At 34.8% G+C, this 11,703-nt stretch overlaps 3 protein-coding genes across 5 annotated transcripts; 2 read left to right on the top strand and 1 right to left on the bottom strand.

Annotated features, from left to right (window-relative positions):
• Window positions 1–683: 683 nt before the first annotated feature.
• On the top strand, window positions 684–3,251 carry LOC113354233. The gene is made up of 4 exons (XM_026597633.1): window positions 684–1,135; window positions 1,227–1,698; window positions 1,950–2,228; window positions 2,357–3,251. The coding sequence occupies exons 2-4, from the start codon at window positions 1,230–1,232 to the stop codon at window positions 3,109–3,111; spliced, it is 1,503 nt and encodes a 500-aa protein (XP_026453418.1). The 5' UTR covers window positions 684–1,135; window positions 1,227–1,229; the 3' UTR covers window positions 3,112–3,251.
• A 442-nt stretch (window positions 3,252–3,693) lies between these two features.
• On the bottom strand, window positions 3,694–8,045 carry LOC113349656. Of its 3 annotated transcripts, none has more exons than XM_026593663.1 (9): window positions 7,913–8,045; window positions 7,310–7,466; window positions 6,258–6,943; window positions 6,042–6,154; window positions 5,471–5,930; window positions 5,272–5,355; window positions 4,861–5,147; window positions 4,613–4,780; window positions 3,694–4,355 (listed from the first exon to the last, which is right to left on the bottom strand). In XM_026593663.1, exons 3-7 carry the CDS (start codon window positions 6,274–6,276, stop codon window positions 4,981–4,983), a joined length of 843 nt encoding a protein of 280 aa, XP_026449448.1. In that variant the 5' UTR covers window positions 6,277–6,943; window positions 7,310–7,466; window positions 7,913–8,045; the 3' UTR covers window positions 3,694–4,355; window positions 4,613–4,780; window positions 4,861–4,980. The 3 variants fall into 3 exon arrangements, with proteins under 3 accessions (XP_026449448.1, XP_026449449.1, XP_026449450.1); XM_026593664.1 differs by having other exon boundaries at window positions 7,918–8,036; XM_026593665.1 differs by having other exon boundaries at window positions 7,310–7,469; window positions 7,918–8,017.
• Window positions 8,046–8,404: 359 nt separating this feature from the next.
• LOC113349655 lies at window positions 8,405–11,257 on the top strand. The gene is made up of 7 exons (XM_026593662.1): window positions 8,405–8,602; window positions 8,739–8,777; window positions 8,881–8,934; window positions 9,078–9,131; window positions 10,416–10,469; window positions 10,582–10,653; window positions 10,751–11,257. The coding sequence occupies exons 1-7, from the start codon at window positions 8,546–8,548 to the stop codon at window positions 10,880–10,882; spliced, it is 462 nt and encodes a 153-aa protein (XP_026449447.1). The 5' UTR covers window positions 8,405–8,545; the 3' UTR covers window positions 10,883–11,257.
• Window positions 11,258–11,703: the final 446 nt, after the last annotated feature.

The following is an 11,703-nucleotide window of genomic DNA, read 5'->3' as shown; positions in this document are numbered from 1 at the left end:
AGGGCGTTTTTTGGGGGCGTTTTTTGGGCGAGTTAGTTTCTTCTTATATTTATCTTTCCATAATCTTAGATTTTATCACCACTGTAATTTTGTTTCTCATCTTTGTTTGGCATGTTTGGCTTTATTCTTAAACTTACAATGAGAGTTTGGTTCTTGGTTCGTTCTTTTGCTAAAAATACCTGTTTGGTAAAGGTTTGGATTTGGAAGTAGTTTGAAGAGTTCTTTCGGAAGTAATCAGGTAATACATTTCTAGGATTGTAAGAGTTTTGAGTGTATATTTTACCTACTTGCTGTAATCAGTTAAGTTGTTATCATGATTAACAATGGTGTTTTTTTTTATTTATTTATAGGTTTTAGGGTTAGTCTCTGATAATTGTAGTTTTCTCGAGTTATTCTTTAATCTTTGCAGCTAGTTTCTTTCAGTATTGAGTTGATATTGTTCACTGTTGATTTATTTTACAAGGGAATGGGGGCGAGTGTTGAAGTTATTTTTCTCTTTGAAGATGAAACGTTGTCTTGCCCTGTGACGAAATCTACCACTATTGAAACATTGAAGACTGTTGTATGTGGCCGGTGGACTGTTCTGAATCCTTGGTTGATACGTTTCATTTTGAAGGGGCTATGCAATCAACTGTATGTTGATTCTGATTTCGTGCTCCTTTCAGTGTTTGAAAGATTTTTTATGAGAGGTATAGCAACTTTTAACCTTTTCTAGATTTGTTTACTCCACATCCCACATGTCGCCTTCACCCTGCCAAAATCCTATTCCTCCTTCATGTTCGGATAAAAATCCAACCACAGATCAAGCTAGAGGGGCACGCGTAGTTTCTCCAGTTTCGAAGGACGCCAGAGCTAAAAAAATATTTTGAGGGTTCCCAAGCTGGTGTGAAGCAAAAAAAAGAGTAAGTTGTGGCAACAAGCAATAATTGGGGTCGGACAAATCTTTTATAATGGTGTTCAGGAGGTTAGGAATGTTGTTGCCATGGTATGTTTTGAGAATGGCCATGAACCCGATAGCAAGAAAACAAAGAGTGAACCTTCTAGGTATACCGTTTGATGCAAAAATTGGAAAACTGCTGGATGTTTATGGGAGTTCCATGCCAAATCGATCACTAAAGATAATAAAATTTTTGAGGTATTTTTTTCCTTAAATTTATGTGTTTTTTAGTGGCTGTGAAGTTTGTTTTTTTTCCAATGGAATGTTAAGTGTTATATGCATTTGTCAGGTAATGAGATACGTTAAGGATCATACTTGTGGAGCTGGATATAGGGAAAGTAAAGTATGCGTTCCGGCCAAGTTTGTAAAACAAGTTATCAACGAACAAGTTAGAAACTACCCATTGATATCACCTAAGAAGATTATAAGTGATTTCAAGACTGATTATGAAATAAATCTTCCATATCAGCAAGCTTACAATGGGATTAAATTGGTTCATAAGGATATGTATGGTGATGATGTGAAAGCTTATACAGACTTGGTGTGGTATGTTAAAAATGTAGAGGAAACGAATGAGGGTTCTATTGTCGATTTTCAGTATGATGATTCAACCCAAGAGTTTAAAAGACTGTTTATTGCATACGGTGCATTAATCAAGGGTTTTAAATATTGCCGTGCAATGTTGTATTTAGATGCCACGTTTCTTACCGGTAGGTTCAAAGGTTGTTTAATGGCTGCAACTGCGAAGAATGGCAACGATGGTACGGTTTTCTAACCTGATTACACACTTTTTATGTTTGCGTAATTTTTAATAATCACTGATAAAATAATTTTTCACATTCTTGTGATGATTATGATTATGATTATGATAAATTAATTTTTCACATTCTTGTGATGATTATGATACAACAGGTGATAGTCATTTGTTTTATCACAAGCCAAATAGCACTTCATTGTTTCAAATTTTAGTACATATTGTTTCTCTAATTCCATTTTTATTTCTCACTTGTAGAATTTTATCCCATTGCATATGGTATCGTCTCTCATGAAGATGGTGCAAACTGGGTTTGGTTCTTGGAAAATCTAAAAAAGGTTGTCAAAGGGAGGCAGATTGTTTTTCTTTCCGATCAAGGAACAGGGTTATTGTTTGCTGTTCCCAAAGTTTTCCCAGATGCGTACCATTCTTATTGCTATTACCAAATGAAGCAAAAGATACCTGTCCACGGAGATGATCAATTGTATCCTCATGTGCTAAACCACTGGAGGCATGCTGTGTACGCCTTGACGGAAGGTAAAGATTATATAGAAAGCTTTTTTTTTTCTTTTTTACAAAGATGATCAATTGTATCCTGAGTTTTCCATGTTACGAACAATATCCGTTTATTGATTTTTTATTTTTTTTTTTAAATTTGGATAAAGGTGGGTATAATAAAGCTCTGAAAGATCTCATTGATTTGGAATGTGGTTACGTTGTGAGATGGATGGAGAAGCAAGGACCCGAGCATTGGTCCAATGCATTTTTTGAGGGTTGTAGGTACGGTGAAGTTGCTTCAAGTGTGGCTGGATCTGTCAATAATTGGGTGAAGGACGAGAAGAGGATGCCGGTATCAGCTCTCGTTAATGCTATTAGAATGAAACTCATGGAAATGATCCATAAGCGTCATAAGATTTCCGAAACTATGACAAGTCGCTTGACTCCGGATTATGAAAACAAGTTAAAAGAACTTACTGATGAAGGTAACTCTTGGATCGTTATACCTGCTAGGGATACTTTGTTTGAAGTTGTTGCAGATCACCGTTATGCTGTCAATTTGGAGACTTTTCACTGTTCTTGCAATAGGTGGAAGGTTTATGGATTTCCTTGCAGCCATGCTATTCAATGCATATTGTTGTCCGGAAAACAAGTATATGACTTTGTTCAGCCGTATTTCACATCTAGCTGGTACAAAACTCTCTATTCTTTCGCTATCCATCCTGTTCCAGATTCCGAGAAAGAGAATGAGTCATCTAACAATGTGCGAGTTATTGCTCCTCCTGTTAAAAAGGGTCCAGGGCGTCCAAAGACTGAGCGTTTTCAGCCAAAGTCTGTGAAGATGAAGAATGATAAGATGCGGAAACTGCAAGAGGCTATCGAATCACAACAGCCGAACTTGCCCGTATCAGGAAGTTCATGATTTTTCTGGGATATGATGTCTTTGTTATTTTTTTTAGCTTTAGAGTTGGTAAGGTTTTTTAAGTTATCCCATTGCTTTAGAAAAAGGTTTTTAGTTGGATTTTTAGTTTCATTCTTAGTTGTTTTGATTATTGCAGTACATTTTTTATGACATCAATTTATCACATCAGTAATTTAAAGTTCTCTTTCCTTCATTAAAGGTCTGACAACATATAAATGGTACACTGAAAAAAGAGAAAAACAGAAAGTTGTTGGTGTTGTGAAAAACGGTAAAACAAGAAATTTGTTGAGGTTTTATAAGAAAATTAATATGTACGATCCATTATGTAAATTAATATGTTGGTGTTCTGAAATACGGTAACTATCATCTATGACGGTAACATTTCAATCTTTAGTAAACGGAATCATCATTCTATCACATGATATTACAGGATAAGTACATTTATCACAAATCTATGACCATGGATAAGTACATATATCACAATTCCATGTCCATGGAAAAGTGTACTTATCACGAATCCATGATAAGGGATAAGTACATCTATCACGTTTTTTGTATCCAATATGCAAGTAGAAAATGCCATTGAATCAAAAAAATTGAGATTGCTTGAACCGAAATCAGTAAAATAAGCTTCTGCAACATTTGAGGTTCTTGCAAGTATCTTAATTATTAAACCAAAAAAAAAAGTCTAACTTTAATTTAACCGTGCTGTCAGTCAAAGTAAAACCAGAATCCTAAGTAAGATTGTTATGATCCTTATCAGTCACTAGTTTAACTGCCATTTTGATCCGCTTTTCTTTAATTTTCTACAGCACTTCGCTTCTTTCCCGTGGGAGTCTATCTTCTCCTATCATGATACGTTTCATAAAGTAGTATACGAAAAGCAGACAATCAGATTTCTTCTGTTGAGTACAAACATGTGCAGAAAAAGGTGTGTCCATAATTTGGTCGATCTCTGGCGAGATGGTAGCTCGATGATTCATATTTCTTTGCCTAATAGGAAGATTACAAGCATCCATCATGAGTTCCGCAGTAGTATAGCATGCCTTTTTGGTGTTAATATTCGACAAGGAGTTGTAGTGCTTCCAACGGTGATCAGAGAAATTGAAGTGGAGAAGCGTCCAGTGCGAGGCTGATCTTGTAAATATTGGGATGAACAGTTCTGTCACATCGTCTGGGTTACGTAGGATGAAGTCGCGGATATATTCATTAACACCATCTTCATCATTTGATTGCAGTAGTTCCTGTAGTAAGTGATATTATCAGCAACCACATAAGAAAAGACTTCGAAAAACCTATTTCGACAAGATTCCTATCACTAGATAGGGCATTAAACATACATATTGTCATCAACATTTTGTTGACGCAAGAGCATGCCAAGCAGAATACCACAAGTTCAGATTCATATGTAAAATATTGCAATTATCACCTACAAAGAACTAATCGACTATTCACCTAAATTTTGGATTATTCAATCATCTCAACAAAAAAATAGAATTACTTGCTAGTGCTCCCGGCTTCATAAAAACATATTTTATGGAGCTTGTGCATGTAGTATTCCAGTAACTCGCCCTCAAGAAAGCCATTATCAACAAGATCTTGAACATGCATCCCCAATACAGAGAATAATACTCCCCCATCATGGTCAATCAATCTCCATGCAAAATACCTACCAAATAGTTATTTAAATCAGTGAATAAACTTGTGAAAAGCTGAAAAACAAAAATAAGGAATATATACAAAACTTACGAAGGGGTTGTCCGCTTAAAGTACGATTGTAAAGCCTCTCTATCCCCCTTTTTCATGTCTTTGTAAAATTTCAATTTTTCAAATTGCTTGTAATTTTCTGTGCTGTAATTCACTATATGTTTACTTTCCTTTTTCTTCCCCAGACCACCCGGGGTAAAATCTGCTCCAATACCTTTTTCCGGCCTTGATGATCTGGTTTTCACTCCCCTGACTAATGAGCTGACATGTACTTCGTTGTTTTTCTTCATCCTTGGTCCTTTTTTTTGGACTATCAAAGTCGGCCACATCTGTGTGATAATTCTCTCACACATTGTCAGCTCATAATAAAACACAAATTGGGGTTTCAAACATGTAAGTTAAAATATTAATTACTAGGAAAAATTTTCAGTGATTTGTAGTCGAATTAGTTACCATCTCCTTTTGATCCTTGTTCGTTGAAATACTGGGTGAGACCGATTGAGAATAATCCAGAACCATCTTCAGTTGTATCCCCACCTTTGAATGGTGATGAAAATTCAAAAAATCACTTTTTAAGAATATGAAAAGAGTAAATTTCACATGCAATATTATGTGAAAAAATATAAATATCTATGAATTGAGGGATTTTCACCAGTTGTTGTACGCGGAAGAAATGTTTCCGTGTCTGGTTTTTTTCTCCCATACTCATCTGGTCCTATATCATACTCTTCTTGTGGCGCTTCCATCCCTTGCGGTTGATCATTGTGCTCTTGCACTTGTTCATAGTCCTTTGATATTTCATCCAAGCTCTTGAAAATTTCATCTAGTGTTCCCTCCATGACCTTATATATTTCACGCTTAACATCAACCTTTAGTCGTTTACTCTTTGCTATCAATCTGTTCTTTTCACTACAAAACCTTCCTAAAATTCCACGTTGAGTGTTTATCCATTCCTCCTTTTCTATAATCAAATCAACATTCTCCTTCTCCAGATTCATAACTTTATCTTGTTCTGTTTGCAACCTTGATAGCTGCTTTATAGGATTTATCAACTTCCTTTCGGCGACATCCAACGGAATTGTTAAACTAGGACCAAATTCAAATATTCCTGCCTGCAACAAACAAATAAGTGTTTGTGTTAGTATCCAATATCTGGAAAAAATCAAGACATGTTTTTTAGCAAGGTTTGGTATAGTGAAAATTTGAATTGTTACATGTTATACCTCTGATAATTTATATGGGAATTTTTCGAGTACCGAAATAGCGTTCGATATATTCCAAACATCCCATCTTGCAAATCTAGGGACTATTGATTTCTCACCTCCCCTTCTTGGAACTAATGAGGAATGTTCAGCAACCCAATAATGTTCAAACCATACACAACAAACCAGTTATAACTTCGTTTTCCAAAAAAAAAATGTTGAGAGTAAGAAATTTACCAGCAGATAGAAAGTGCATCCGGTGATACGTCTAACATCCCCTTTTGTTGGATTCAATACTTTTCATTAGGGAATTATGAATAAGATGAGGCCAACTGATTCTGTTGATTACATCCAGACTTTTCACGTAAATCAAGTAACTACACGGAAGACTAAAATTACCCGTTTTTGTGAAAAAAATTGTTTGGCACATGTAGAAAACAACGAGCCTCGTAAAATCTTCAACCCTGCCATTTTTGATTGCATCTACTATAGCTACTTGAACTTCAGTACTCCTAACTACTGGTGGAGATGTTTCTCCAAACTTGTATATTTTACACAAATCATTTGTGCTCGGGGTGACTTTCGTTTCATTTATTAATTTGTTCTCAATACTATTCTCAATTATCTGCAATCCAAGATCAACGGCCATGTCTTCCGGTGTCGAGATAAACAATTCATGTCCTTCTACGGTATTGAAACCATACTGTCCATAAAAGTTTGTATTAGCATTTCTAGTCCATGGTTACTCTTACATAACTCCTCTTTGCTAATCTTATTATCTATGAACACTCGAACCATGTCACGAAACGGTGTGGCCTCAAGAGCTTTTATCAGTTCCTTGGTTAGCAGTTGCCCCCTATTCTCGAGGTCACGGAAGAGGTCATGCAAAGGACCAAAATTTGCTCTGAAAGGTTTTGTCTATTCTGTATACAGGCAAGTAATAACATCAAAAAATTGGATTTCATTACATTGATGATAAAGTTAACTATCACATCTTCAATAATATGAAAACATTTATTTTCATGGCGTAATCATAGGAATAAGTAGATTTTGCACATTTTATCTGTCAATGAAGGTGGAAAACTCTAATTTTCACGGCATTAAGTTAATTATCAATGACATAATCCAAGGGATAAGTAAATGAACATGAAAACACGATATGTCAATAAACATGGAAATCACAATTTTTCACATATTCATAACTCTGAAAATTTCATTTATCACATTGAAAAATCATGATTCACTCAATTTATCACAATCTATATGCCTAACGAATGTGAGTAGCTTACCTGATTTGTTGCCTTTGTTTTTGCAGGTTTCAGCACATTCCTTCCTTGTTTTTGGGTTCTCAGTTTTCTTACTCGTTTTCTTAAGCGGCTTCACAAAATCATCGTTATCACTGGTTTCGTTACAGCCAACATCTTTATCACGATGTTTCACCATCTCCTGCTTTTCCAATTCAAAAAGAAGAACCCATGATCAAATCGTAAATTCTGATGAATTTGGTTATCATTAAACAAAGTAAAACAGTCCCAGAAATGACATAAAACAATAACAAACAAAAAAATTAACAAATACAGTAAATCTTTGAACTTATATGATCACGGAAAACCCATTTAGTCAAGATTATCACACACGCATGATTGAAGTATCATTCGATTAGCTTTTTTTCCTGAACAACATCGAGATGGTGATAAAGACTCTTTTATTGAAACAACATTAGCAAGCAAAAATCTTATTGAACTTATATGATCACGGAAAACCCATTTATTCAAGATTATCACACATGCATGATTGAAGTATCATTCGATTAGTTTTTTTTTTCCTGAACAACATCGAGATGGTGATAAAGACACTTTTATTGAAACAACATTAGCAAGCAAAAATCTTACTGAACTGCAGGATCCTGTTATTGTGATAACATCCGATTTGTGTTTCTTTTAGCTCTGGTTTTTTTTTCCCGGAGCTCCTGTTGAGAAGAGAGAAGAAAGCTGGAAGAGAAGAAAGATGAAAGAGAAGAACGCGGGATGATAAAAACGAATTGAGCTTGATTTTTGGGATTATCCTAAATTTCTGGTTTTTGACTTTTTTCACGGTTGGCTAATTTTGGATAATTACTATTTTCAAAATTAAGATAATTACTATTACATAGGCTATTATAGTAAAAATACTAGTATTATAACTAATGATGGGCTTCATATATATATATATATATATATAAGGTATCTTAACGGTGGATTTCACATATTAAAAATAAAAGAAATGGGCTAGAGATATTTTCCACCTCATAAGATTAGAAAGAAAGAAAGTACACAGAAGAGGAGAAGACAAAAGACCCGTCAAAATCCAACGGCTAATAAAATACCGAAATCCCCAGAAATTTCCTACTCAGTCTTACTTAGTTCCCCCGTTTTATTCAAAACAAACTGTTTTTGAATCTCACTCATTTAGTAGCTCCCCACTTTACCAAACCCTAAAAATCTTCTATTTTTATTTCAAATCTATCAGTAGATCTACCAAATCTAATGGCCGATTCAGATTCTTCTACTCCAACTCCTCCACTCACCACTCCTCTTTCCTCTGTAAGTCTTTATAAATGAAACCCTAATTTTCATCTCGTTTTGGATTAATAATAGGTCTTAGCTGATTTCAAGAATTAGAATAGTTAATCTATAAATATAATTGATTCTCTATTATTTATTGTTTTAATAATTGCAGAAGAAAGAGAATACGGTACCTATTGGGAGTAAAATCGCAGTATGTTATCGATTCATTTCTTTGATTTTGATTTTGAATCTGTAATTTTTATTTGGTTATATTAGTGAGTATCATTAATCTAGTTTGATGTTGTATTATGTAGGAACTTACTGAATCTAGGGCAGAGCTTTTGACTAGGATTCAAGGGTTAAAACAGGTAATCTTTGAAATTTGTTTTACTTTTTATCTTTTTGAATTTTATTTGAATTTTGTTTTTTGTATTGAATAATTGTAGATATCGCGAGACTCGAAAAGACTCTTTTTTTTTTCTTCAATATAAATTCTTTGTGTAAACTGCAGGATTTGCAGAGTTGGAGATCCAAGCTAGATACTCAAGTAAAAACTTACCGAGATGTGAGTGATTTGTGTTTCTTCCGTGGTCTTCTTAAACTACTTTACCTCCTTTTTTGTTAATATCTTTGTTTGTTTTCTTTGGTCACTGAAAGTTTAGGGCTTTTGCTAATGCCTCATTGTGTAGTTTGAGCCTTGAAGAAATTGAGTAAACTTGTTTTGGGTGTTTCATGTTTGTGGTGGTGGATGAGTTGTTTTTTAGTGATTTTCTTATAATTAGAAATGTTCATATCATAAGACACTGTCATCTATTGTGATAAATGGTTTTCAGTTGTTTTGGGTATATGGTTTTCAGTTGTTATGCAGCTGCTTTTCTGGCTTCATAATGTGGTCTGCCAAGTCTCAATTGAGGAATAGGCGAATAGTGTGTTTGAGCCTTTGAGGTGACTTTCCTCTGATCTTGTAATAGAATAGCATTCTGAAATCAACAAAATGCACTCATCGAACTAAAAGCCATTATGTATACCTTTTAGGTGTTTATCGCTTGTTTATAGGTTTGCATTCTCTTTTTTACTTGGGGCTGCTTAGAGAAAGAGACCCCTGAAAAAATGGAAAAACTCGAGAACGTTGGTGAGCACTTTTGTTCCCATATAGAAAGTTAGTAAGCACCATTGCGCCCGATCTATATGTCTATATATCTTCTTAGTCCATTAGTAAATTAGATCTCTTCCCTTACTAGTTATAATGAATTAAGGGGTTTCGCCCCGTTTTAGAAAGCAGAATCACCAAGATTGAATTTATTGATTGATGACCCAAAAAGGCGCCCGATCTATATGTCTATATATCTTCTTAGTCCATTAGTAAATTAGATCTCTTCCCTTACTAATGCATTAAGGGGTTTTGCCCCGTTTTAGAAAGCAGAATCACCAAGATTGAGTTTATTGATTGATGACCCAAAAAGGCGTCAACTTTCACAATTTAAACGCAGACTGGAGGAAACTTTTTTATGTTAATACCGTAGTTGCTTCAAGGCAATTGGTCATGAGTTGTGTTGGAACTGAATTTTTTCAAACGTGCATCCTTAGTAATTTTATTCATGATATAAACTCTGTTGAAAACATGTAACTCTGAATGTTGGGACCATCAGATTTCTGAGTAACAAGGTTTGGCTCTAAATGGTTTGTGACTATTAAGACGATACACATAGACAGGCGAAATTGGGTTTCTCTTTATTATGTACCGATCTCTAATTTATACTTTTGTTGAATTATATATCGAGGATGTCCTGTTTTAAGTTTGAGTTTTCACTATTTTATGATATTGATGTGTGTCTGATCTAACATGCAGGAACTTTCTGATCTGAAAAAATCTCTTAATGTGGAAGTGGATCAACTAAAAACAGTATGTTTAACTGATTTCTGAGTGAAAAAAATGTAGAGAAATTTGAATCTATCCATGACCATCATCGTTTGGTTTGCTTTTCATTTCTGAATTATGTGTTTTATCGAATCAGGAGTTTCAAGATCTCAGAACTACTCTTCAACAACAACAAGATGATGTTACAGCAAGTCTAAAGAACCTGGGGGTAGTCTATCTCCACATTTCTTTTGTTTCTTTCCACATAATGCCCAGGTCTTTGTGCCTATTTCTGCCTTTAACCACTTTTACTTGAAATGTTATAGCTACACGAAATATCTCAAGATACCAAAGAAACCGCAAATTCCGCTGAGATTGAAAAGAAGAGTGATGAAGTTCAGCCTCCATCATCAGAGGAGCACAGCAGCAAGGAAATTCAACCACCAGTATCAAAATGAAGGAGGGCTCTGGTATATCTTGCAAGAGAAAAGTATTTATGCTGAGGTGATATAAGAATGAGTTTGTCGGTACTTCGAATGGCTTGTTGTTCTTAATGAGATTATACACATCTGTATTAATTTTTTTAAGAGAAAATATCACTTCTGCTTTCTCCTTCATCTTGTGCTGTCCACTGTGAACCTATTTGTCCTCAGATATATTAGATGTTTAGGAGGTTGTACACTAGTTAGTTTCATTTTGTGCTAGAAATCTGTAGTACGTGCTTCTGATTTCTGATTTCGTAAGAAGCTAATTCTCACAGATTTCGGTGTTATCCCTTGTATTTTTTAGTTCATCTTATTTAGTACTGAAGTCAGAGGTGATAGTTTAGGTTTGCAGAATTGAGTTTTGGTTCTCATGTTTACCCTTCAACTTGTGAGGGAGTCCACTTCCCCTAATCAAATTTTAGTTGCGTAATTTTCAACCTTCACGCTTGGAAAGTAAAAGTGTATTCCTGGAAGAGTAAATCTACTCATTAATGTATCAGATGTGGTAACCTTCTAGAGCTGCTCTTTGCTAAGAGTAATCGATACTGCTACTACTACTGGTTTTGAGATTTATCAGAGTATGTCTGTGTATCGAAAACCCTATTTGAGCTATCTAATATGGAACTTGTGACGCTTAAAGAGCTGTTCTCAATAAAAGTTTTGCAGACCGATGATAAAGGTGTGATTGTTCTTAGAAAAGGAGATAAAATTTTCGGTATCTGTTTGTTATGAGGTCATGGAGACTGATGGTCTGCTACAATTTCCTTACAAATCCTTATAGAATCCTGATGCGT

Source organism: Papaver somniferum, chromosome 2 (genome assembly GCF_003573695.1).
Source record: "Papaver somniferum cultivar HN1 chromosome 2, ASM357369v1, whole genome shotgun sequence".
Taxonomy (NCBI): domain Eukaryota; kingdom Viridiplantae; phylum Streptophyta; class Magnoliopsida; order Ranunculales; family Papaveraceae; genus Papaver; species Papaver somniferum.
The sequence above is the reverse complement of the archived record's forward strand: the minus strand, read 5'-3'. Positions and strand labels throughout refer to the sequence as shown.